We start from the raw sequence: 27,560 nt of genomic DNA on the forward strand, positions 1-27,560 counted from the left end.
AAATTCTTGAGTTTTTATTTATGCACAGTTAGAAAGTAAACGCAGAATTTAAGAGAGTTCTGATTTAAGTTACAAAAGTCTGTCTAAAGTTTACTCTTCACCCCCTTTCCTTCCTTCCTTTCTCAAGCCATTCCTTCCTTCCATTCTTTTTTACTTCCTCCCTCTCTTTCTCTCTCTCTTCTTCCTTTCTTTCTTTTTTCTCCTCCCTCCTTCCCCTTATTTTCTCCCTACTTATTCCTCCCCGAATACACGACTTACACCGACCACACCCGACGTATTCGGAGCAACGACGGGTGGCAACAAGGTACTCGACCCTGCCACAAAAAGTTGCCCCTGTCATCTTGAGTGTGTCCCTCTTAATGAGATTTATATGGAGATTATTTTTCCTGTTTACGTTTTTGCTCTCTAACCAGACTTTTTTTGTGTGTTTCAGGTAATGAGGGCCGTGGAATCGGGTTGGTGGTGTGAACACGTTGTGTTGAGGTAAGTATCTTCATCCACATTGAGTCTGAGGTCACTGAAATCCATTTCCCGAGTCCGTGTTAGCGGTCGTATTTTGTTTGTCAGGTGAGAGGAGAAATTTTCTTCTAATGAGTGTTGTAGTCACACGGTCAACTGTTCAGCGGACTCATCTTGGTTTACTCCTGGTTTTTCTGCTTCTGAATCAATGTATGAAATCGGCTTCTACTGTGTCTCTTTCTGATTCATGCAACTTCTTCACAGCGTTTATGGTTGAAGTCCCTAGAACGGTACTCCCAGGAATGCAGGCGAGAAAGATACATCATAATTTATACCTGGAAAATTCTGGAGGGATTTGTTCCAAATCTGCACACCGAAAATGCTTTCTGCAAGACCAGGAGGCTCTACATACGATGTAAAATACCTCCATTTAAGAGAGAACTCAGTACAATGAAAAGGACACAAGACTTCTTACATACTGGGAATTACCAGTAGGCTCCTACCTGTCTTCAAGAGTGAATTTGGTAGTCCTTAAATTAGTTGCTGATCAGGTGGGCCGCGTTGCTAACGTTGGACTTCGTGCTCTCTTTGATATACCTTTAATGGGTTTTGAGAGGTTTTCTTACTCCAGCATCCCAGCCCTTGGCCAGGCGTGTCAGGTGCTTATCTGGTCAACCGTGTCATACCAGGAGTAAAGGAATAGACGTCCTTTATTTAATTTTCTCCTGATAGAGCTAATTAGTAATATACTACTTAAGTAGCCACTTATAGTTTTGTACTTTTTAATCACATTCTTGGCCTGAGCAATCACTTAACTACTTACCCAGGGAAGAAAGAGTAACTTCCTCTCCACTTGAAAAGCCAGTTATATTACTACTTTCTGCAGAGGTGTATGAGAGTCACTTCGCCTCTTGGTAGATAACTCAGTAATATACTGTACATTAATAGGTTTAGTAGAAACACAAACAAAAGAAAAACCTCTTAGTGGATTATTCTTAAGTCCAAATGAAAAGAATACAACTAGTTTATTAACACTAGAATGGATGAATATATAATTTCTTGAACAATTAATATTTTATAACTAAGATAATATAATGCCACAGGGAAAATTGCGTATATGATTTTTTTAGAGGGAGACATGAAAGAAAAATACTGACGAATGGAACCACTAACACCATCTCCTTAGAAGATTAAGATATCCACTTGAGGCTCCGGCCCCAGCTCTTACTGACCTTTCCCTCTCCATCTTACTCTAACCAGGAAACATGATCTATAAGAGGTCAGTGATCTTCCCATACCTAAACTGATTCACAACAAGGAGTGCTAATTCTTGTTTATAAAATTAAAAAGTCGCCGGTCAGCTGGTCCCAACTTTTAATTGAAGACGCATACCTCCACATCTGCATATGGAACACAATAATAATAAATCTTTATTTCTAAAAGTACATGATACAGTGTTACAGACCTAGCTAACATCATTGACATACCACATAGAAAGCCCCTGGTTATGCAAAACATTTCGGGTAATTTAGATTAATCTTGTCCCCCAGGATACGACCCACAGCAGTTGGCTAACACCCAGGTACCTACTTACTTCTAGGGGAACAGGGGCGACAGGTGTAAGGAAACATGACTAACGTTTCACCCTTGCTGGAGATCGATCTCGGACCCCCAGTGTGTGAGCTGAGGATGTTATCAACCAAGCCACGGGCACCCACCCATATTATACAAAGAGGCATTCATCACAACAAGGCTGTTGTTGCTGGCGGCTCACTAGCAGCAGCAGCAGCCTGATATTGGTGCTGTGCTAGTGCCAACACCCTGATTGATCAGGCGTTCGTCCAGGAGACCTGGTCTGAGACCTGGCTGCAGGGGCATTGACCACCGAAATCTACTACACGTACAACCATGGAAGTGCCACTACTTCCCCCTTCTGAGCCTTCTCTTATCTTGTTCCTCTTCACTATCATTATTAGTAGTAATAGTAGTAGTAGTAGTAGTAGTAGTAGTAACAGTAATAAAAGTAGTAGTAGTAACAGTAATAAAAGTAGTAGTAGTAGTAGTAGCGGTGGTAATGGTAATAATAATAATAATTGTAGTAACAGTAATAGTAGTAGTGGTAATAGCAGTATCGATAGTAGTGGTAATAGTAATAGTAGTAACAGTAATAATAGAAAGAGTAGTAGTAGCTGTAATAACTATTCTATAGTAAAGTAAGTCAAGACGAAGACGGTACATCGTTTTCTCTTGTTGTTTCTGAGGTAATGTAAAACAATAGAGAAAACGGAGTAGTAGTAGTGAGTAACTATATCAGATACTTACATGTGTTCAAGTTAGTAAGTTTATTTAGGTAGAGGTACACATAAGTAAGTACAACTATACAGATTTAGGTGAATACAATTATCATACATGGTAAAATATATGTAAATATTCTAAAATAACTCAAAAAAAATCAGACAAAGTGACTTATTTCCATTGAGTTCCCCGAGCCCGGTTTGGTTTTCTATCCCCTTTATTCACGTTTTTGTTTCTTGTGTTTTTCTTATATTCCTTTCAATTTTATATTTTATGTCTGTTTCCTCCTGTTGCTGCTGTTCCTCCTCCACCGTCTCCGCCTTTCCCTGCTCGGCTTCTGCAACTTCATAAAGATAATTGCTTAAATCTCTACTTGCAAACACTTAATTACGCACACGGTCCCTAACAATGGGTAGAAAGTCACTGAAAAACCAGCGAGACGTCGCCATTCAATCCCACCGGCATACACTGTGGGGAAACATCTGCCGAGGGAAAAGTAGGTGGTGATGGGTCCACCCATCACCACCACTCATCATTAAGAGGGGGTTGGTGTGAGGAGGGATAGAAAGTAGGGAGTTAGATGGGAGGGGGGTTGGATAGAGAAGGGTAATAGGGGAAGATGTGGGATTAGGGAGATGTGCAGGGAAAATATAGAAGGTGAGATAGAGTAGGTAGGAATGGTGAAGGTGAGTTGGAGATAGAAGGAATGGGAAGTTACCTGAAGACGATTTCGGGAGTCACTTTCAAGCGGTCCAGACCAGGAATGGGGGTAAGAGAAATGATAGGGAAGGGTGTCAGAAGATAAATGGGGAGTAGAGGGATATATAAGAGTGAGATCGTGAAGGAAGGAATAAGATAGAGTAGGAGGGGGGTGGAAAGACTTCCGCCAAGTATCTGATCAATCAGGTTGCTATGCATATGTGGGCCAGCTGGCCGCTGGTAGCAACAGCCTGGTGATCAGGCAAGCACCAGACAAACCTGGTCCAGGGCCTAGCTGCAGGAATAGGAAAACTCTCGAAACCCATCAAAAGAATATCAGAGGTATGAGTGTGACGGGATGGGAAGAAAGATGGAATGTAAAGGAACAGGTGGAACATGAGGGATGAAGGGCATTAGCTGGGGAGATTTAGAGGTAGAAGAGGAAACTTAATTATTTCGAGAAAGATAAAATAAGCAGTCGTAAGTGAAAGGTTAACTCCCAAGGTCAGGGTGGAAAAAGTAGATTTGATAGCACATTTTCGTTCATGAGACCTTTAGTGATCTTTTGTAGAGTTTTTGGCTCACTGAAGAATTTGTGAGACAGGTGGCGTTCTTTGCCTCCGAGTACGAGGGAAAGTTTCAGAAGAAGAGTAACTTCAAGTGTGTCAAGGTAGTCTCTGTTTCCTCTTCATATCTCGCTGAGGTTTTTAATTAATGAAATATTGGCTTTTTCCTCTTGACAGTCAAGGTTGAAGCCAGTCATCTCTGGAACGGTACATGTTACCGACGAATAGTGGATAAGGACACAAAATGCAATCATTAAGACATTTTTGTTGGAAACGTTTTTGGTCTTGGGACCTTAGTCCCTCCAAATGTGACCAAGGTCCCAGAACCGAAACGATTTCAATGAAGATGTCTCAATGATTGCATTTTGTGCCTTTCTTCACTATTTCTGGAACGAAATCTTTGAAGCTCCCGTGGCTGCTGAACCCTTATTGCCCTATTGAAGTCTCCCAGCTCAGATGACATATTTAAATACTGAAATCCACTGTGTGTGTGATGAATATGACAGAAACATAGCTAGTTTTTTATTCCACTATGTAACTATCGTATAAAATGAGGTAGCAGCGCATTGCTAAACTATCCAATTTTGTTTAAAAATATGTCGTACTAATATCTCTATTTACATACTCGCTCTGCACACTGCTCCCCCCCCCCCCCCACTTCTTTTTCTCATTCTTGTATCCGACACCGACATAGACAAGGACACTGTAATATCCTTTGCTGATGACACCAGAATCTCTATGAGTGGCAACTATGGAAGACACAGCCAATTCTTAGGCGGATATAAATCAAGTCTTCCAGTGGGCCTCAGACAACAATATGATGTTAAGCGAGGACAAGTTTAAATTGTTCCGCTATGAAAGAATGGATGAAATAAAGACTGTAACGGAGTACAGGACAAATTCAAATCATTCACTAGAGCGGAAGTCCGATGTGCGAGGCTTAGGGATAATGAAGTCATCTTCAAGGATGACAACAATGTTGTCATTACTAGAGCAATGAAAGTTATAGCCTGGATGGCTAGAGCTTGTAAATTGTATGGTGATACCGACAAAACTGTGGAAGAGGACACCTATGTATAGTGTAGGACAGTTATTAAAGCAAACGTTTCGCCAAGAGTGTCTTGAACTGTAAACAGTGTCCTCCACACTGTTGACACTATTAAAGTCACTTGTTCTCTCCGGGGTAGAACACTACTGTATACTGACGGTCCCCCTTCAAGACACGCGAGATTGCTAGGCTGGATAACGTACAGAGAACCTTAATTAATAATTGCTCGTGTACACTCAGTCACGCATCTGAACTACTGGGAACGCTTTGAAGTCCTTTCAGCTGTATTCTTTGGAACGTAGGCGAGGAAAATGCATAATATTATACACCTGGAAAATCCTAGAGGTACTGGTCTCAAACCTGAAAACCGAAATTACTTCGAATGACCAGACGGTGCAAAACACCACTGCTAAAAAGCAGGGGCGCGACGAGTACACCCAGGGTGAACTCGATGTTTGCCAGAGGTCTCTGACTATTCAACGCCCTTCCTTCATGTATACGGGGAACTACCAACAAACCCTTGGCAGTCTTTAAGAGGGCACTGAACAAGTTCGTCACATCAGTACCTGACCATTCGGGCTGTGATTCGCGGCCAGCAATAACACCTTGATTGACCAGGCCTTGATCGTCCATGAGGCCTGGTCTGAGACCTGGCCGCGGGGGCATTGACCTCCGGAAACGTCCTTCAGGTATCCACATAGAGGAACCCTTCACACATTACTATTCCTCTGTTATAGTATTAAGATTGTACTTTTTTTGAGACTCCTTTCCTCCGTCCACAAGGCTCTTGTCCTGTCCTCACTAGGCTAGCTTGGTAGAGATACCCTGCACAAAGTCCTCACTTGGCTAGCTTGGTAGAGATACCCTTCACAACGTGCTCACTTGGCTAGCTTGGTAGAGATACCCTGCACAACGTCCTCACTTGGCTAGCTTGGTAGAGATACCCTGCACAACGTCCTCACTTGGCTAGCTTGGTAGAGATACCCTGCACAACGTCCTCACTTGGCTTGCTTGGTAGAGATACCCTGCACAACGTCCTCACTTGGCTAGCTTGGTAGAGATACCCTGCACAACGTCCTCACTTGGCTAGCTTGGTAGAGATACCCTGCACAACGTCCTCACTTGGCTAGCTTGGTAAAGATATCCTTCACAACGTCCTCACTTGGCTAGCTTGGTAGAGATACCCTGCACAACGTCCTCACTTGGCTAGCTTGGTAGAGATACCCTGCACAACGTCCTCACTTGGCTAGCTTGGTAGAGATACCCTGCACAACGTCCTCACTTGGCTAGCTTGGTAGAGATACCCTGCACAACGTCCTCCTGAGAACCCTACTTGAAGGGCACTAAGGGATATCACAGGACCTTTGAAAAACAAATTTAATAAAATCAGAAGTCAGCCATTGAAAAGTTAATGAGTATTATATTTAGGGAAAGCGCTAAATCCGTAAGGGTAATACTGTACCTGAGAAATGGGAGGTAATCAGGTTTAATCCAAGAAAGTGGAAGGTAACTCCAAGTCCTCGTATCAAGCGTCCTTCACCATGGTAAATGGAAAGATTAGAGGTGGTTCAAGTAGTAATAATGGTGGTCAAGCATGTACAGAAAATTGGAAAGGTTCAAAAGTTTGCAACTAGACTAGTCCCAGAATATAGAGAATGTACATTATGAAGAGAGAGTAAAAGAAAGACTCTGGAAAAGAAGACTAGGGAAGATATGCTTACTGCTTACAATATACTAAGAGGTATTAGTACAGATGATTGGGATTGACTTTTTTCAAATGTAGGTATAATAGCGGTCAAAATGCACACACACACACGCACACACACACACACACACACACACACACACACACACACACACACACACACACACACACACACACACACACACACACACACACACACACACACACACACGCGCACACACACACACACACACACACGCACACACACACACACACACACACACGCACACACACACACACACACACACACACACACACACACACACACACACACACACACACACACACACACACACACACACACACACACACACACACACACACACACACACACACACACACTTCCCATGGTCTAGCGAGAGATATAATAACTCAAAACTCTCTCTCACACTCAGCATCCCATCAAAGACATTAATAAATAAAATTACATACGAGAGTTGAGCTACAAATGTTGTGTTGATGGTGAGCAGGAATCATCGGTTAGTGACAGCGCTGGGAGGTGCCGCAAACTCTTACCAGTAATTCCTAGGTAATTTCTCACCGTCAATCACTGAGGTTCGTGAGACTCATACAAGACTCAAGAGAAGACACAAAAAGATTTACCTGGTTGTGCGTGTGCGTACTCACCATATTGTGGTTCCCAGGGTTCGAGGCTCTACTCTTGATTCTGCCTTTTAAATGAATACAGTTGGCTTCACTAGCCGCTTATCTTTTGCGTACCAAAAGATATCAGATACACTGCTGGGACAAGTGTAGAAGTCTTCACTTCTACACTTGTCCCACGCTCAAAATAAGGAAAATAATGCCATTAGTGACATTTTTCAAATCGCTAGTGTGCCCTCATTTAGATTATTGTTCAGTGTTAACAGCCCCATTCAAACCAGGAGAAATATCAGAGCTGGAATAAATACAGAGATCGTTTACGGCCCGCATAGGGCCAGTAAAGTATTTAAATTACTGGGAACGCCTTAAAGTCTTAAATGTGTACTCACTGGAGCGGAGGCGAGAGAGCGACATAATATATGCCTGAAAGTACTCGAGGGCCTGGTCCCTTAACAACATACTGGAAGGAGAGATATGTGAAGAAGTGCAAAATAAACCCTGTGAAAAGCATGGTTGCAGTGGGCTCAATAAGGGAACACTGTATATAAACATCCGTGGCCCCAGATTATTCAACATCTTAACAGAAAATATCAGAAACACTGCTGGAACAAGTGTAGAAGTCTTAAAGAGGAAACTGGACAAGTATCTTCACCAGGTGCTGTGATGGATATATGGGTCATAGGGCCACCAGCAGCAACAGCCTGGTTGACCAGGCTAGCATCAGACGAGCCAGCCGGGCTCGTCTGATACTAGTCAGGCTCCGGGAGTACAAAGACTCGAAACTCATCAAAGGTGTATTATCTAGTTGTTGCGGGAAACTAGCTGAAGCTCTGCTTCCGGCAGCTTTTTCAGTATCCACCGCTGTAACAGATTTCTAGCATATCTGCAGAACCGTAGCATATCTGCATTTGAAGCTGTTAAGTGAGTCCGCCTCTACATCTTCCTTATGCAGGGCATTCCACTTCTTTATCGCCCTAAAAAATAAAGAATTTCCTGACGTCTGTATGGCACATAATAGTTCTTAACTTCCTTAACTTCAAAAGTCTGTCATCATCTGCCTCTTGAATGTTTTCCACAATATGAACATGTCGCCTCTGGCTCGTAGTGTCCGTCTTCGCTACTATTAACAGCTGAACATTTTTTTTTATAGACTGACACCCACGGCATTAGACTAACCCTCAGGTACATATTTACTGCTTGTGTGTTGTCATAGCTTTTTTTGTTGGGAAACTTAAAAATATAGGAGTCACTGTTTTACAAAATGATGAACGCTGGTGTGTGATACAAGCATGGTGCCGTTGAGTGAATGTGATGGTGATGGTGGTGGCGATGTTGGCGGTGGTGGCGATGGTGGCGGTGGTGGCGATGGTGACGGTGCCTTGATGTTGGCGATTGTGGCAGTGGTGGCGGTGGCAGAGGCGGTAGCGACAACAGTGATTATTACCTGAAGTCGCTTCCGGGGGTCACTGCCTCCGCTGCCCGGTCCCAGACCAGGACCCTTGGTTGCTGGTCTGATCGATCAAGCTGTTAGTGCCCGCCGCCCACAGTCCAACACATGCATCACAACCAGGTTGATCGAAAACTATTTTGAGGAATCTGTCGAGTTCCCTCACGAAGACAGCCAGGAGTTTGTTGGTAATTAATTATCTTACGCATGTAAGCAGAGGTTGAAGAGTCGTGGTCCCTTATCACTTATTGAGTTACCTCTCTGTGTGCTCATTGCTCCCCTGCATTTCATTGAGATATCCTCCACCGTCTGCCAAGTCTCTTTCATTTATAAATAGTAACTGCGGTGTGCAAGTTTGGGAGCAATCCCTCCAGAATTTTCCAGGTCTATATTATGTTGTATCTTTCTCGCCTACGTTCTAAGGAGTACAGTTCTAGAGACCTCAAGTGATCTCAGTATTTTAAAGTGTTTGACTGAGTTTATACGAGCTGTGAAGGTTCTTTGTACATTTTTCTGCTCAGCAATTTTCCCTTCCTGGAAGGGGGCTTATAGTACACATCAATATTCCACTCTAATGAGAAAACGTGTGACCTGAAGAGTATCATCATTGGTTTGACATTTCTTGTTTTGAAGATTCTACTTGTCCAACCTATAATTTTTTCTTGCAGTTACGATAATAATATTGTTGTGCTCCTTTAACACGAGGTCTTCTGACATTAGCACTCCCAGATCTCTCACATATGACTTACGTTCCAATGAGTGGTTTAAGTTTCCTTTGTACTCCTATCTTGTTTTTATTTCCCCTATTCTTCCCTGACGTAGTAAGTGAATTTGTCTTCAGTGGACATCATACTGTTGTCAATAGCTCACTGGAAGACTTAGTTTATATCAGCATGGAGACTCGCTGTCTTCTAAGGATTCCACTTTCATACAAATTCTAGTATATTCTTCAAAGGAAGATACAATTCTATGAATTTTGTTCCTGGTTATGTCAGAAATGAGAAAGAGAAGTTTGGCGAATACCATACCTTGAGGGACAAAGCTCTTCATTGTATTTGTAGATGAATGGTTCAGAGAACCGACATGTTGATAAATTAGACACATGTGCAACTCTTGGGTATCTTTATTGCGGAAACGTTTCGCCACACAGTGACTTCATCAGTCCATACATAGGAGAAACTTGAAGAACAGGAGGAGAATGAGGTAATCAGTCCCTCAACCTTGAGTCGATGTGTTCAGTCCATCAATCTTGAATAGAATACGGCAGATGAGCGGAGAAGTAGCTTATAAACCGTATGGCAGGAGAGGTGCAGCAGTCATAGGTGGTGTCACATTTGTTCAATGTGGAAGTAGGTTGTGCCCAAGAATTAGGCAAGCGAAGAATTCCTAAGTATTAAGATCCCAAGAAATTGCAGTGTCTGACAGGAACAAATGTGACACCACCTATGACTGCTGCACCTCTCCTGCCATACGGTTTATAAGCTGCTTCTCCGCTCATCTGCCGTATTCTACTCAAGATTGATGGACTGAACACATCGACTCAAGGTTGAGGGACTGATTACCTCATTCTCCTCCTGTTCTTCAAGTTTCTCCTATGTATGGACTGATGAAGCCACTGTGTGGCGAAACGTTTCCGCAATAAAGATACCCAAGAGTTGCACATGTGTCTAATTTATCAACATGTCGGTTCTCTGAACCATTCATCTACAAACCTGTCAGACACTGCAATTTCTTGGGATCTTAATACTTAGGAATTCTTCGCTTGCCTAATTCTTGGGCACAACCTACTTCCACATTGAACAAATGTGACACCACCTATGACTGCTGCACCTCTCCTGCCATACGGTTTATAAGCTGCTTCTCCGCTCATCTGCCGTATTCTACTCAAGATTGATGGACTGAACACATCGACTCAAGGTTGAGGGACTGATTACCTCATTCTCCTCCTGTTCTTCAAGTTTCTCCTATGTATGGACTAATGAAGCCACTGTGTGGCGAAACGTTTCCGCAATAAAGATACCCAAGAGTTGCACATGTGTCTAACTCTTCATTGTAGCAGTCCCCTGATTGTATTGTTTACTATTACTCTTTGAGTCCTATTTGTTAGGTGATGGAAGTGGTAGCGGTGGTGGTGGTGTGATTGTTGAGTAGTAGCCGTGGTAGTAGTACTGGTAGCACTGGTGGTGGAGGGGGTTGTGGTAATAGACAAATGATAATGTAAGAGGGTGAGGGAGTCGAGAGAAGAGAAAGAGGTACTGTTAAGTCTTGGGGTCTGAGATGATGTGATTGTTGTGATAGTGGTAGCAGTGATGATAGTGATGGTGGTGATGATGGTTGAGGGAGCCGGAAGGGAGATAATGTTTGATTTGGTTGTATGAGATGATGTGGTGGTTGTGCTAGCAATGATGTTTGTAGTTGTGACGGTTGTAGGGTGATGGTGGTAGTGGTGACGGTAGTAGGAGCGGTGGCGGTAGTGGTGATGGTAGTAGGGGCAGTCGTGGTAGTGGTGATCGTGATAGTGATGGTGATATTGATAGTGATGTATTGGTGATGATTATGGTGGTGGTGGTGGGTAGGGGTGTACATTGATGGAGGAGCGGGGAGGGAGTAAATGTGTGCTTAGATTGTATGAGATGTGATGCTAGCAGTGATGGTGGTGGTTAGCGGTAATGGTATTAATGGGGATGGTGATAGTGATGACGATAGTGGTGGTGGTGGATATGGATAAAGTGATGGAGGAGAGTCGAGGGAGCTAGGAGGGAGATAATTGGTTAGCATGTATGAGATAATGTGGTAGTGGTGATAGTGATGATGGTAGTGTTTATGATGCAGTGATGGTAGGTAAGACACATAGGGAGCAGTTAAGCAACTTTATTCTGAAACGTTTTGCCTACACAGTAGGCTTCTTCAGAAAGTAGGCAGGAACAGTAACTTTTGCCTGTGTGTCTTACCTACCTGTCGGTTTGTAGGCCTTCTGCAGTGTTCCTTCGTTCTTAAAAGAACATAAGAACGAAGGAACACTGCAGGCCTACTGGCCCATGCGAGGCAGGTCCAAGTCTCCTATCGGCTTAAGCCAATGCACCCAACCTAGTCAGGTCAGGTCACATTGACTTAAGGGAGGAACACGGCAACCGACCTGGTAGCACAAGCTATCAGGTCCAACTCACACCCACCCACATCCACTCATGTATTTACCCAACCTATTTTTAAAGCTACACAACGTTCTGGCCTCTATCACTGTACTTGGGAGTTTGTTCCACTCATCCACAACTCTATTACCAAACCAGTACTTTCCTATATCCTTCCTGAATCTGAATTTTTCCAACTTAAAACCATTGCTGCGAGTCCTGTCTAGGCTAGATATTTTCAGCACACTATTTACATCCCCTTTATTTATTCCTGTCTTCCATTTATACACCTCAATCATATCCCCCCTATGGACAGATATCAGGAAAGCACTCAGGTTAAACAATAAGCATGAAAATAAAGAGGAACTGTTAGATAGTCTACCCAGAATATATAGTGCATGGGAGGATAGGAGAGGAGTAAAGTTTAACACTCAGAATGCCCAGTCTACAACAATTGTCCCAAGAATAAACAGACACCCACTGGAAAAAACACAGGAAGCAAAAAATCAGCTATCTCAGCCCCCAGTCCTAGGACTGATGCAGACCCAGTCCCCAGCCATAGTGAAAATCCGGATTCAATTAAAGACTCTTCTACAGCCACCACAGCCATAACCCCTAATACAGATATAGTAGAGGAATCCTCTTCCGGGAAAGACTCTTCTACAGCCATAGCCTCTAGTACAGATGTAGTAGAGGAGTCCTCTTCCTCATGACAACAGATGGGGTGTCTCTGGTTTGGCTATGGAGGACTGTAGTGCATTCCTAGGATCTGCACAGATTACCTACTGGCCTTACATGGGCCAGTAAGCCTGCTGCAGTGTTCCTTCTTTATGTTCTTAAAAGCAAAATTGTGCAAATTCTATGCTTAGGGCATCTGTAAGCATGGATTATCAGGTAAAACAAATGGGACATGCAACTTTGAGCATCCCAAAAAATGCTGCGACCTCCTGTCTTAAGGAGTGTGTCGTTCTATCTCTTGCAGATTCTTCCACCCTGAGATGTGTCATTCTTCAGTCCTCGAAAAACAATGTCACAATACCAACTGCCACACATACCACCTAAAAGGGACCAGGAGGCACACACCCCGTAAAACAAAGCAGTAGTTATGGTAGTTATGACAACGCCACTCCAAGTGATTTTTTAGTGATAGGAAACGAAGAATGAAAATGGAAAGTAATAACAAAAATAGTCCATCACCTTGGAACCTTGTTGAACTGGAGGCACAGCCAGTGGCGCCTCCGGACTCACAACTACTGATGCCAACAACAAAATCCCCCCAACAAACATGCAACACAACTTCATTTATATTTGCTAATATACAGGACCTTAAGCCATCCACCAACAACAAAATATCTTTCATTAGTGGACTTCTAGAGGAGTCAAATTCACTGTTTGCAGCCTTCACAGAGACCCGCACAAAAGATTACTTTGACAGTGAAATATGGATACCTGGATACAACCTCTTCAGTTGCGACAGAAAGAACAGGTAACAAGGGGGGGGGGGTTGGCCTGTATGTCAAAGAGTCACTCATTTGCATGGAGATATTGAATGCCACAAATGATGTAGCTGAAGTTCTAACAGTAAAAATCGAGAACCAAAACTTTGTCATTGTACTTGTATATAAGCCACCAGATGCAACTTCCCAACAGTTCAAGGCACAGCTAGCAAAAATTGACTCCTGTCCGGAAAACTTTCTAGCCCCATCCCCAAACATCTTGCTGCTTGGTGACTTCAATCTAAGACATACAAAATGGAAGAATATAGCAAATAAGGTTGTAGCAGAAATAATCCCTTGAGGCAGCTCAGATGAAAAGTCACACACATATGAGCTGCTGAATTTCTGCAATAAACACACCCTAAGTCAGCAGATAGTGGAGCCAACAAGACTGGAGAACACACTAGACCTTATTTTCACAAATGATGAGGACCTGGTAAGAAAGATAACAATATAAAAAATAACCAATTCTGATTACAATCTAATCGAAGTCCAGACCTACATGCACAGGGGTCCTGATCAGCAAAATGCATATAGCTATGAAGGTGCCTTTACCAAATTCAACTTCAACAACAAGAACATTAACTAGGACCAGGTAAACTATGCCCTAAATGAAACATGTTGGGAAGATATCTTAAATGACATGGACCCTAACCAGTGACTTGAAAAGATCAACTTTCTGGTAGCTGAAGTATGTTCAAGGCATATTCCCCTAAGAAAAAAGGAGAGAAGAAGTAAACGGGAGAGAGACGCTCCCTCTGCAGGAGAAGGAGACGATTATCTGAAACACGGAAAGAAGCGCTGACCAGGGAAGTGAAAAAATATTGAGCTAAAGTTAAAGGACTCATACAGGATCCAGGAGAGACAAGAGGAGCTAAGAGCGATTAGTGAAATTAAAGAAATTCGAAATATTTCTTTTCATATGCTAAAAACAAGGCAAAAACCACTTCTCAGACAAGACAGATCCTGCTCAGACAAGACAGATCCTACACAGATGACAGAGAAATGAGTGAGATACTGAAATTTCAATATGACTCTGTGTTCAATGAGCCACTAATCAGTCTAAAGTTAGACAATCCAAACAATTTTTTCATGAATGAGCCTCAAAACCCTGTCAATGTATGCCAGATTTCTGACATAACCCTAAATCAGTGCACTTAGACTTTGAGAAAGCCATCGACGACATGCCAAAGCATTCTGTGGAACTCTGTGTTCATTAAGAACTGCAAGAAACCCCTCTCACGGGCCCTGAGTATGCTATGGAGAAGGAGCAGACACAGGTAGGATTCCAGAGCCACTTAAAACAACGGATATAGCCCCACTCCATAAAGGTGGCAGCAAAGCAATAGCTTTGTTGTTCTAAGAAGCAGGATTGCAAACCACGTGGACTTCCAAAAATTGTACAATCCAGGGCAACCTGGTTTCAGAGCAGGTCGCTCCTGCCTCTCGCAACTGTTGGACCACTATGATATGGTCTTACATGCACTGGAAAACAAACAGAATGTAGATGTAGTATACACAGATTTTGCAAAAGCCTTTGACAAGTGCGATCATGGTGTAATAGCACACAAAATGCGTGCTAAAGGGATAACTGGCACAGTAGGCAGATGGATCTTCAACTTTCTAACTAATCGAACACAAAGAGTTGTGATAAACAGTTAAATCGGAAGCCCCTATCGTGTTCCTCATTCTCATATCAGACATAGACAGATATGTAAACCATAGCACCGTATCATCCTTTGCAGACGATTCTAGGATCTTCATGAAAGTGTCATCCAATGAGGACACGGCAAATCTCCAAGAAGATATAAACCAAGTTTTCCAATGGGCAACGGAGAACAATATGATGTTCAATGAAGACAAATTCCAACTACTACGTTATGGAAAACTGGAGAGAAAAATAGCATGGACGGAGTATACTACAAACTCAAATCACACAACAGAGCGGAAAAGCAGTGTGAAGGACCTTGGAGTAGTAATGTCCGAAGATCTCACCCTCAAGGACCACAATAATGCAACTATCACATCTGCGAAGAAACTGATAGGATGGATAATGAGAACATTCAAGACGAGTTGCCAAGCCAATTATGATCCTTTTTAAATCACTTGTTCTCTCTAGGCTGGAAAACTGCTGTTGATTAACATCCCTATTCAAGGCAGGTGAAATTGCAGATCTAGAGAATGTACAGAGAACCTTCACTACACGTATAAGTTCCATCAAACACCTTAACTACTGGGAACGCCTGTAAGCACTTTACTTGTACTCAATGGAGCGCAGGCGAGAGAGATATATCATAATCTACACCTGGAAGATTCTGGAGGGACTGGTCCCTAACTTGCACACAGAAATCACTCCCTACGAAAGCAAAAGACTTGGCAGGCGATGTAACATACCCCCAGTGAAAAGTAGGGGCGCCACTGGTACAGTAAGAGAAAACACAATGAGTGTCCGGGGCCCAAGACTGTTCAACAGCCTCCCACCAGCCATAAGGGGTATTACCAATAGACCCCTGGTTGTCTTCAAGCGAGAGCTGGACAGATACCTAAAATCAGTGCCGGATCTGTCATATAGGGGTTCGAAACGTGGATTGGGTAAGTAACACTCACGTAGGCTGTTTAGTACGTATATTGGATAGAATATATGGGGAGCACCACGCCTGGCCTAGAGATCAGCCGGGCTGTGATTCGTACGTTGGACTACAGCCTGGTTGATCAGACCCTGATCCACCGGGAGGCCTGGTCATGGACCGGGCCGCGGGGGCGTTGATCCCCGGAATGCCCTCCAGGTAGACTTCAGGTAGGTAAAAGGACACATACACAACTAATGTGACATTTTATTGTGGCAACGTTTCGCTTTCCATGAGCTTTGTCAAGCTCCAGGAAAGCGAAACGTTGCCACAGTAAAATGTTACATTAGTTGCATATGTGCCTTTTTACCCAACAACAGTGGTGGTGGTGTTAGTGGGAATCTAGATAGTAGTATAGTGATGGAGAACGGGGGGAGGGTACGGGAGATAGGAATTGTTTGGTTTTGGTGGGCATGAGATGATGCGGTTGAGGTGAGGTGGTGGTGGCTGTGAAGGATAATGATAGTGGTGGTCATGATAGTGATGGTGGTAATGGGTAGCGGTGGGGTGATAAAGGGTGAGGGCGCTGGGAGGGAGGGAGGGTGGGAGGGAGGGAGATGTTTGATTGTGGAGTGTATGGTGAGGCGAGAGAGAGGCCGGGGCCCGGGGCCTGGAGGCTGCCAGTAGTTGTTATACAGTGTTGGTGTGTAGACGCACGCTGCGTCTCTCGCTCTCCCCAGTGAGGGTGTTTGCGTACTCTATCATCTCCTTGGTATTATTTCCTTAAAGAGATACCCCATACCATCAGTATACTTCGCTGGTATACACATGAACTACAGTCCTTTTCATTAAGCCAGTGTTATCCAACATGAACATGCATATTCATAGTTTAATCACAATGAACATTTGAGCAATAGACTTCTGTGTGATAAATTAAGGAACTGGTGGTACTTCTGTACGGATTTAACAAGTGCTGAAGATTGAAACAAATGCGGCAAGAGTACTGGCAGTGTTGTGATCCACACGGTCTGTACGTTATACCGGTGTTATGGTATGTGATTGTATTGTGGGTGGGGTGGAGGGAGTTACGTGGGGTGGGGGAGTGTGTTATGTTGACACCTGCTGCATCATCATGGTAATTATTGGTATGAACACATTCAAGCATAACATAAACATACACACGCATGGGTCCACGAGCTAGAGCTTATTCACGGCAAGCTTGAATAGGTAATTCATACACATACAATAATGACAAGTTAAATACCACGAGCTTAGTTCTGCTTCTGTAAGAACGATTAATTACACGGGGCTACGCCAGGAGATAGAACTCAGTCTCAGACAGCTTAGTGAGTATACATGGGCTAATACACAAACATGCACATATGCATATATTTCATATGCATACATGTTTATTAACACGGAGACACATACATGCCATTGTGGGTGTACATATACATAATGGCGACTATTGTCCCTGAAGCAGTGTTATGAATATTAATTTCCAGAACCCTGCAGGCCTCTCTTACACGACATCCTGCGAGCAACATGGAACGTCAATATAATAGCAATAATAAGATACAGATAACGTTATTTTGTGATAATTTTTTCTAGTGTCTATTGTCGTTTAGAAAATATTAATATATAAAGAATGTTCTTTATAGACTTAAATTTGTGAAATACGTCTCTATTAGTGATTGAGGATTTGCAAATAAAGTTACCATTAACTATGCACGTCATTTTTTTTCTGAGAAGGGAGAATGTTTCATTTGTTAAATACTCTTGTAATCATTTGCAGTGTCGTCACAGTCACCGTTAATTAAGCATAGTAAGAATCCATTAGGTTTAGAGCACTTTCAATATTTCCAATCTGCCACGGTGTCCTTGTATCATCTTGGTTTTCAGGTTAAAAAGATATAGGAATTCTGGTTAGCGGAAATTTTTAGCCCACACAACAGTGCATAAGTGACTTCTTGTAAAAATGCATAATAGTATAACTCAGTACCCCAAGGCACGGTCCTGGGGCCTCTACTGTTTATCCTCATATGCGGATGATACTAAAATAAGCATGAAAATCACCTCTGTAGAAGACAATTTTTTTTTCAGGAAGGTACAGAGATTTCCAGTGGGCAGTTTAATGGAGGTAAGTTCGAGTTGTGTAGATATGGAAAGAATGAAAATCTCAAAAGGGACACTGTATTCAAAACTCACCATCATCATATAGAACGAAAAGAACACATGAAAGAACTGGAAGATTATGTCGGCTCATCTTTCTCTGAAAGAACACAATAAGATAAATGTCACGATAGCCAGGGAAATGAGATCCTTAAAACAAGGGAAATAGTGCCAATGGTGACACTGTTCAAATCACTTATGGCCTCTTGTTTATAGTATTGTTCAGTGTTGACGGCCCCGTTCAGGGCAGGAGATATCAAGAGCTAGAATATAGTATAGATATTTATGCCCCGCTAGAGCAAGCAAAGCATTTATATTTTTGGGAATGCCACGAAGACAAATATGTACTCACTTGAGCGGAGGAGAGATATATACATGATAATATATACGTGGAAAGTATGTGACGAATGGTTTTGAAAACCGACAAGTTGAAGAATTGAGACACTTATGCAACATATGGGAATCTTTATTGAAGAAACTTTTCGTCACACAGTTGCTTCATCAGTCTTATACAAAGCAGGAAGGTATAAGGAGAGAAGGAGTTTGAGGTAATTAGTCCCTCAGCCTGGAGTCGATGTGTTCAGTCCATCAGTTTTGTAGAAAGTACAGCACAGGGCCGTAGCAGTGGCTTATATATTGTAGTCAGGTGAGGCCACTGCTACGGCCCTGTGCTGTACTTTCTACGAGATTGATGGACTGAACACATCGACTCCAGGCTGAGGGACTGATTACCTCAAACTCCTCCTCACCTTATAACTATCTGCTTTGTGTAAGACTGATGAAGCCACTGTGTGGCGAAACGTTTCTTCAATAAAGATTCCCATATGTTGCATGTCTCAATTCTTCAGCGTGGAAAGTATTTGAGGGCCTACTCCCACATCTGCTTACTGTCATAGCAACATACTGGAGTGAGAGATATGAAAGGAGGTGTAAAATAAACCCAACGAAAAGCAGGGGCGCCGTGAGCACAATAACAAAACAGTGTATCACCATCCGTGGCTCCAGACTATTCAACATTTTACCAGAAGATATCAGAAACACTGCTGGGACAAGTGTGGAAGCCTTCAAGAGGAAACTGGGCTAGTATCTCCAAGTGTTAGATAAACCAAGCTGTAATAGATATGGGGGCCAGAGTTCCGCCAACAACAGCAGTCTTTTTGACCAGGCAAACAGCAGAAGAGCTTGGCCCAAGGTCGGGTTTCAGGAATAGAAAGAAATATCAAAACTCATCAAGAGTATTTTAACTTTACTTGTCTTTGGTAAGGCCTCATTTCTGGTGACCATATTACAAAATGGGTATAAATGTCCTGGAAAATATAGAGAAAAAATGTCGACGTTGGTCCCAGGTCCCTGAGAGTAGTAATGTCTGAGGATCTCACTTTCAAGGATCACAACAGTGCCACGATCACAAGTGCAAAGAAAATGATAGGATGGATAATGAGAACGTTCAAAACGAGAGATGCCAAGCCAGTGATGATCCTTTTCAAATCACTTGTTCTCTCTAGGCTGGAATACTGCTGTACATTAACATCTCCGTTCAAAGCAGGTGAAATTGCAGATCTAGAGAGTGTACAGAGATCCTTTACTGCACGTATAAGTTCTGTCAAGCACCTTAGCTACTGGGAACGCTTGGAAGCACTTGACTTGTACTCGTTGGAACGCAGGAGAGAGATATATATAATAATCTACACTTGGAAAATCCTGGAAGGAATGGTCCCGAATCTGCACACAGAAATCACTCCCTACGAAAGTAAAAGACTGGGCAGGCGATGCAAAATACCCCCAATTAAAAATAGGGGCGCCGTTGGTACACCAAGAGAAAACATCTTAAGTGTCCGGGGCCCAAGACTGTTCAACAGCCTCCCACCAAGCATTAGGAGAATTACCAATAAACCCCTGGCTGCCTTCAAGAGAGAGCTGGACAGAAACCTAAAGTCAGTGCCGGATCAGCCGGGCTGTGGTTCATACGTTGGACTGCGTGCGGCCAGCAGTAACAGCCTGGTTGATCAAGCCCTGATCCACCGGGAGGCCTGGTCGTGGACTGGGCCGCGGGGGCGTTGATCCCCGGAATAACCCCCAGGTAGACTCCAGTTATTAGAAACTTTTCCTATGAACATAGAAAAGCACTGAATTTGCACTCTCTGGGGGATATGATGAAGTATACAAATGTTACACAAGAATAGATAAAGGGGATAAAAGTAACGTGTTGAAAATGTCTAACAAAGATAATACCCGGAACAGTGGATTCAAGATGGACAAATTTAGATTTAGGAAAGATATGCAGGAATATTGTTTTGGCAGTCGAGTTGTAGATGAGTGTAACAAACTCCCAGACATCGCTATTAAAGCGAAAACTTTGGGTATTTTTCAGTATAAGTTGCACGGGTAGGTGTGATTGGGTGTAAGTTGGAGTTGCCTAGCATGGCCCAGTAAACCTACTGCAGTATTCTTTAATCCTTATGTTCTTATCGTTCTTTGTTCATGAATTCTTGTGCTATTTCAAATTTGAGAACATATGATGCTGACAGAGTGGTGAAGATCCAGAATTAGGAAACTAGGAACATTTGTGTTGGCTTTGTTGAACAAGCAGCCTGTGGTTAGTCTTCCGGTATTAGTGTTCTCGTTGCCTGTGTTTTATAGATGATGTTTAGTAAGTGTATTTGATTGTGTTATTTAAAGAACTTATAATCTGTATCAGTGCTTAGATATAAGAAATAAGAATATATATTTGAAATATTACGTTGCTTGTAGCCAGTTTTGGGGGTCATCGCCTCCGCGGCCAAATCTCATTTGGTCTGCTAGTTGGTAGCGTAATAAGTCGCGTTGTTGGTGCTAGCAGCAGGCAGGTCAACTTAGGCACCACTGCCCGGCTAATCTGGAACTGGCTTGGTCTGTATGCCTCTGGCAGCAATAGCCTGGTTCATCAGGCAATCAAGTCTGATCTCAGGCCGGGCTGCGAGGGTTTACCTGGAGTTTACCTGGAGAGGGTTTCGGGGTTCAGTGCCCCCGCTGCCCGGTCAGAGACCAGGCTTCATGGTGGATCAGGGTCTGCTCAACCAGGCTGTTACTGCTGGCCGCACGCAAGCTGACGTACCAGAACCTTCGACACCGGCCACGGGTTGAGGGTTCTTGATTATTTTCAAAAGTAGAGGGAGTTAACGATCACTGCTGCAGTCGACCTTTAGTATAAATAACAGGTGGTGGCATTTACTTGGATTCTGTGGTGAGGCCTGACACTGGGGTTGGAGTGGAAGTGCTTTGATGTTGACGAAGGGCTGTTGATTCAAGATTTGGAATTACCTACCCTTTCCTTGGATCATACCTGACTGCTTCACATTCTCCAGGCGGTGTACGCTTGCGAATTAATTGCTTCTCATTAATATATATATATTTGTTTGGGGGTTATGATGTACAATAATATAATATTCTTTATTTCTGCAAGTACATTGTGAGTTTCAAGTTTTCCTACTCCCTAAGCCCGGCCCTGGGCCAGGCTTGACTGGTGCTTGCCTGGTTAATTTGGCTGTTGCTGCTGGCAGTCTGCTGACATACATATCCATTATAGACTGGTTGATTCGGCACTTGGCAGATTTACATGCCCAGTTTCGTCTGCAAGACTTACACGTGTCCCGGAAGTGTTTCTGATATCTTCTGGTAAGATGTTAAACTGGGTTCACGGATGTTGATACAGTGTTGTTTTATTGTGCCCATGGCACCCGTTTCACTGGTTTTATTTTACATTTTCTCTCATATCGCTCTCTCTAATATGTTGTTATGATAGTGTGTAGATTTGGGACGAAGTCCTAAAGCAATTTCCACGGCATTCCCCACTTCTCTTTCTCATTCTCATATCTGACATAGACAGGGACATGAATCATAGCATTTTATCATCCTTTGCAGACGATACTGGAAGTTGTCTGAAAGTGACATCCATAGAATACAGTGAGCCTCCAAGCTGATATAAACCAAGTCTTCCAGTGGGCGTCTGACAATAGTATAATGTTCAGTGAGGACAAATTTTAGTTACTTCACGGAAGAATAGAGGAAATAAAACAAAACTGGAATACAAGACAAATTCAAATCACTCAATAGAATGCAAGACGATGTGAGAGGGCCTAGAATGATAATGTCAGAAGATCTCACGTTCAAGGAGCACAACGGTGTTATTATTACATCTGCAAAGAAAATGATAGTAGGATACTCTTTCAGTCACTCATTCTCTCCTGACTGGAATATTGTTGTGTACTAACGGTTGTCTTCAAGGTAAGCGAAATTGCTGAGCTGAGAAATGTACAGAGATCCTTCAAAGCTCGTGTAAACTCAGTGAAGCACTTAAATTACTGAGATTATTTAAAGTCCCTAGAACTGTACACCTTAGAACTTAGGCGAGAAAGATGCATCATAATCACCTGAAAGATACTGGAGGGATTGGTCCCAAACCTACACACCGAAATTACTATTTATGAAGATAAGAAGCTTGACAGACTATGCTGAATACCTCCAATGAAAAGCATGGGAGCGATGAGTAACTAAGAGAAAACTTAATAAATGTTAGGGGATCACGACTCTTCAACACCTTCATTCATTCATAGGGGGATTACTAGCAAATCTCTCTCTTCAAGAGGAAATTCTACATATTCCTCAAAACAGGTCCTGATCAGCCAGTTGAAGGAGGAGGTCTTGCTTCTCCAGGAGGAGATTAGGAGGCTGAAGGTCCACCTCAATGGGCCTGGGAGAGAGTGTGAGGTGGTTGGAGATGTGGGGAATGAGGCTTCTAGCAGTGAGGTGCAGTCTGTCTCTCACTGTGAGGAGGCTGTAGGTGGGGAGGTAGCAACGGGTACCAGCAGTGAGGTGCAGCCCAGCACCTGCTACAAGTGGCGAGTTGTTCACAGTAATGGGAGGCGCATCAGAGTAAGGAAAGTTAAGAGTGAAGATCTGAAGGTAGGAAATCGCTTCTCTGTTCTCCAGGATGAATGTACTTCAGTGGCCAGTGAAGGTAAGGGTACTACTGCCCCTGCTAATGAAGGTAAGCGCATTCTTGTGGTTGGTGACTCTCAGGTAAGATATGTTGACCGTGCTTTTTGTAATAGGAATAAGAAGATGAGAGATAGAGTGTGCTTCCCTGGAGCTGGTGTTGGGGACATTGTCAACAGACTGGATAATATCATGTCAGGTAATGGGAACAAGCCCATTATCTGTCTCAGTGCTGGTGGAAATGATATTGGGAAGGGTAGGAGAGAAGAGCTGCTAGATAAGTACAGGTCAGCTATAGATTTCATTAAGTCTAAGGGAGGGATCCCAATCATATGTAGCATCTTGCCTAGAAGGGGAGTAGGAAATGAATGGTTGTCTAGGGCAATTGGTGTAAATTGCTGGCTAGACAGATACTGCAAGGAACTTGCAATCCCATTCATTGACAACTGGAACAACTTTTATGGCAAACATGATATGTATGCAAGGGATGGGGTTCATCTCTCTGGGGCAGGGGTGGTAGCACTTGCAGACTCGATTGAGAAGGCCATTGGTGAAATGCCTATGATTTTAAACTGATGGAAGATAGAGGTATGGGTGTGTGTGGGAAACAAGCAGGTTGCAACACTAGGGTTGGAAACAGTAAATGTATAAAAGGCATTCAGCATGAAGTTATAAATAAAGACAATAGAACAGGTCAGAAAACAAAGGGGGACAGCAGAGGGCAGCAAGGGACTAGCTCCCTTAAGGTTTACTATACTAATAGCAGGAGTGTTAGAAATAAGATAGATGAGCTAAGATTAATTGCAAGTGCAGGAAACATAGATATTATTGCTATAACAGAGACCTGGCTCAATCTGAAAGATAGAGAGATGCCATCTGAATGTCACATACAAGGCTATAAATTATTCCACACTGACAGGGTCAACAGGAAAGGTGGTGGAGTAGCGATGTATGTCAGAGACAATTTAAATTGTTGTGTTAGACAAGATATTAAATTAGAAGCGTCAGCCACTGAATCTGTTTGGTTACAGCTTCTCGAGGGCCGAGAAAAACTAATTTTGGGTGTGATTTACAGGGCCCCAAATCTTGATAGGGAGTGCAGTAAACTTCTATGGGACGAAATTCGTAAGGCATCTACATACGAAAATGTTGTGCTAATGGGAGATTTCAACTATAGACAGATTGACTGGAGCAATTTGACAGGAAATTTAGAGTCGGGTGACTTTCTTGATACGATCCAGGATTGTTTTTTAAAACAGTTTGTGACAGAGCCAACTAGGGGAAATAACCTCCTTGACTTGGTTCTTGCCAGTAGGGAAACACTAATTAATGATCTTGAGGTTAATGATGAGCTTGGGGAGAGTGATCACAAATCACTCAGTTTTAACATATCATGGAATTCCCCTAATAATGGCAATCAAGTCTCCGTCCCTGACTTTCGCTTGGCTGATTTCATAGGACTGAAAAATTACTTAGGTGGGCTGAACTGGAATGACCTGACTAGGGGTCAGGTAGGTGGTGATGGTTGCCGATATGATGCTTTCCAGGGCATAGTTCTAGCTGCTCAGTCAAATTATGTTCCAAATAGGGAAATCAGATCAAACAAAAATGATCCTAAATGGATGAACAATAGATTAAAATATCTGATTGGTCAAAAGAGAGGCATATATAGGCAAATCAAAAGAGGAGAGGGGCAATTAAGAAATCGATATATTCAGTTAAAGAGAGAAATAAAAAAGGGAATTAGAAAAGCAAAAAGAGATTATGAGGTTAAAGTTGCAAGAGAATCGAAGACTAACCCAAAAGGATTCTTTCAGGTATACAGAAGTAAGATCAGGGACAAGATAGGCCCACTCAAAAGTTCCTCGGGTCAGCTCACTGACAGTGATAAGGAAATGTGTAGAATTTTTAACACATACTTCCTCTCAGTTTTTACACAGGAGGATACCAGTGATATTCCAGTAATGATAAATTATGTAGAACAGGACGATAATAAACTGTGCACTATTAGGGTCACAAGTGACATGGTCCTTAGGCAAATAGATAAATTAAAACCTAACAAATCCCCAGGCCCTGATGAACTGTATGCAAGGGTTCTAAAGGAATGTAAAGAGGAGCTTAGCACACCTTTGGCTAATCTTTTCAACATATCACTACAAACTGGCATGGTGCCAGATAAGTGGAAAATGGCAAATGTGATACCTATTTTCAAAACAGGTGACAGGTCCTTAGCTTCGAACTATAGACCAATAAGCCTAACCTCCATAGTGGGAAAATTTATGGAATCAATAATTGCCGAGGCAGTTCGTAGCCACCTTGAAAAGCATAAATTAATCAACGAATCTCAGCATGGTTTTACAAAGGGACGTTCCTGCCTTACGAATTTATTAACTTTTTTCACTAAGGTATTTGAGGAGGTAGATCATGGTAACGAATATGATATTGTGTATATGGACTTCAGTAAGGCTTTTGACAGGGTCCCACATCAGAGACTATTGAGGAAAATTAAAGCACATGGAATAGGAGGAGAAATTTTTTCCTGGATAGAGGCATGGTTGACAAATAGGCAGCAGAGAGTTTGCATAAATGGGGAGAAATCAGAGTGGGGAAGCGTCACGAGCGGTGTTCCACAGGGGTCAGTGTTGGGCCCCCTGCTGTTCACAATCTACATAAACGACATAGATGAGGGCATAAAGAGCGACATCGGCAAGTTTGCCGATGACACCAAAATAGGCCGTCGAATTCATTCTGACGAGGACATTCGAGCACTCCAGGAAGATTTGAATAGACTGATGCAGTGGTCGGAGAAGTGGCAGATGCAGTTTAATATAGACAAATGCAAAGTTCTAAATGTTGGACAGGACAATAACCATGCCACATATAAACTAAATAATGTAGATCTTAATATTACGGATTGCGAAAAAGATTTAGGAGTTCTGGTTAGCAGTAATCTGAAACCAAGACAACAGTGCATAAGTGTTCGCAATAAAGCTAATAGAATCCTTGGCTTCATATCAAGAAGCATAAATAATAGGAGTCCTCAGGTTGTTCTTCAACTCTATACATCCTTGGTTAGGCCTCATTTAGATTATGCTGCACAGTTTTGGTCACCGTATTACAGAATGGATATAAATTCTCTGGAAAATGTACAAAGGAGGATGACAAAGATGATCCCATGTATCAGAAACCTTCCCTATGAGGATAGACTAAGGGCCCTGAAACTGCACTCTCTAGAAAGACGTAGAATTAGGGGGGATATGATTGAGGTTTATAAGTGGAAGACAGGAATAAATAAAGGGGATGTAAATAGTGTGCTGATAATATCTAGCCTAGACAGGACTCGCAGCAATGGTTTTAAGTTGGAAAAATTCAGATTCAGGAGGGATATAGGAAAGTACTGGTTTGGTAATAGAGTTGTGGATGAGTGGAACAAACTCCCAAGTACCGTTATAGAGGCCAGAACGTTGTGTAGCTTTAAAAATAGGTTGGATAAATACATGAGTAGATGTGGGTGGGTGTGAGTTAGACCTGATAGCTTGTGCTACCAGGTCGGTTGCCGTGTTCCTCCCTTGAGTCAATGTGACCTGACCTGACTAGGTTGGGTGCATTGGCTTAAGCCGGTAGGGACTTGGACCTGCCTCGCATGGGCCAGTAGGCCTTCTGCAGTGTTCCTTCGTTCTTATGTTCTTATGTTCTTATACGTTGGACTGCGGGCGGCGGGTACTAGCAGCTTGATCTACCAGGCCACAAACAGGAGGCTTGGTTTGGGACCTGGCCGCGGAGGCGGTGACCTCCGAAAGCGACACCAGGTATCTCTCCCTCCTTCGCTCCGGAGAGTACATTTTTAGGACTTCAAGGCGTTCCCAGTAATTTAAATGTTTCATTGTCCTTAACTGTGAGTTCCTTCTATTCTATTCTAATGTTTCATTGGCTTTATGTGGGCAGTAAATCATTTCTATATATTTCAGCTCTTAAATCACAGCTGCTTCAACGAAGCCGTCAATATAACAGTGCGGCAATACAGGGTGGGGGGATGGGGTGGGCTGGGTCTCTTTGGTGGGACGGGGAACCGTTGAATTCAGCTTGCCACCCTTCTCTCTCGTTGTGAGTGGCCACACAGTGAGTGTGCAGTGTTATATACACGTGAATAATGAAATGCTTTGAGTAGCGAGTGGTGGCAGGTTCACAGCCACTTTTAAGCCCTTCGTAACGGGCATGGTGCATGTCAGTACATAGAGATGTGCGTTACCGTAAACCTCCGTATTCACTTAGACCGGCTAGCCCTGCCTCATCATAGTTCATCCTCACCCAGCCGGGCGAGCCTATCTCACCTCTCCCTCCCTCACCTAGCTAGACGAGTCC

At 43.0% G+C, this 27,560-nt stretch overlaps 1 protein-coding gene across 31 annotated transcripts in view; it reads left to right on the top strand.

The window, feature by feature from the left end:
• The window catches only part of baz (par-3 family cell polarity regulator), a 713,284-nt gene that overhangs the window by 344,363 nt on the left and 341,361 nt on the right, over window positions 1-27,560 (top strand). For 24 of the 31 annotated variants that reach the window (XM_053782958.2, XM_053782965.2, XM_070089427.1 and 21 more), the window contains exon 1: window positions 16,713-16,824. The exons of 2 other annotated variants lie outside the window; for them this stretch is intronic. Coding sequence is in view for 1 of the 29 variants with exons in the window: in XM_053782985.2 (XP_053638960.1) it covers window positions 17,101-17,103 (3 nt within the window). In the remaining 28 variants the exon portion in view is untranslated. 5 more of the 31 variants (XM_053782960.2, XM_053782961.2, XM_053782985.2 and 2 more) reach the window with 5 other exon arrangements.

Source organism: Cherax quadricarinatus, chromosome 28 (assembly GCF_038502225.1).
Source record: "Cherax quadricarinatus isolate ZL_2023a chromosome 28, ASM3850222v1, whole genome shotgun sequence".
Classification (NCBI taxonomy): domain Eukaryota; kingdom Metazoa; phylum Arthropoda; class Malacostraca; order Decapoda; family Parastacidae; genus Cherax; species Cherax quadricarinatus.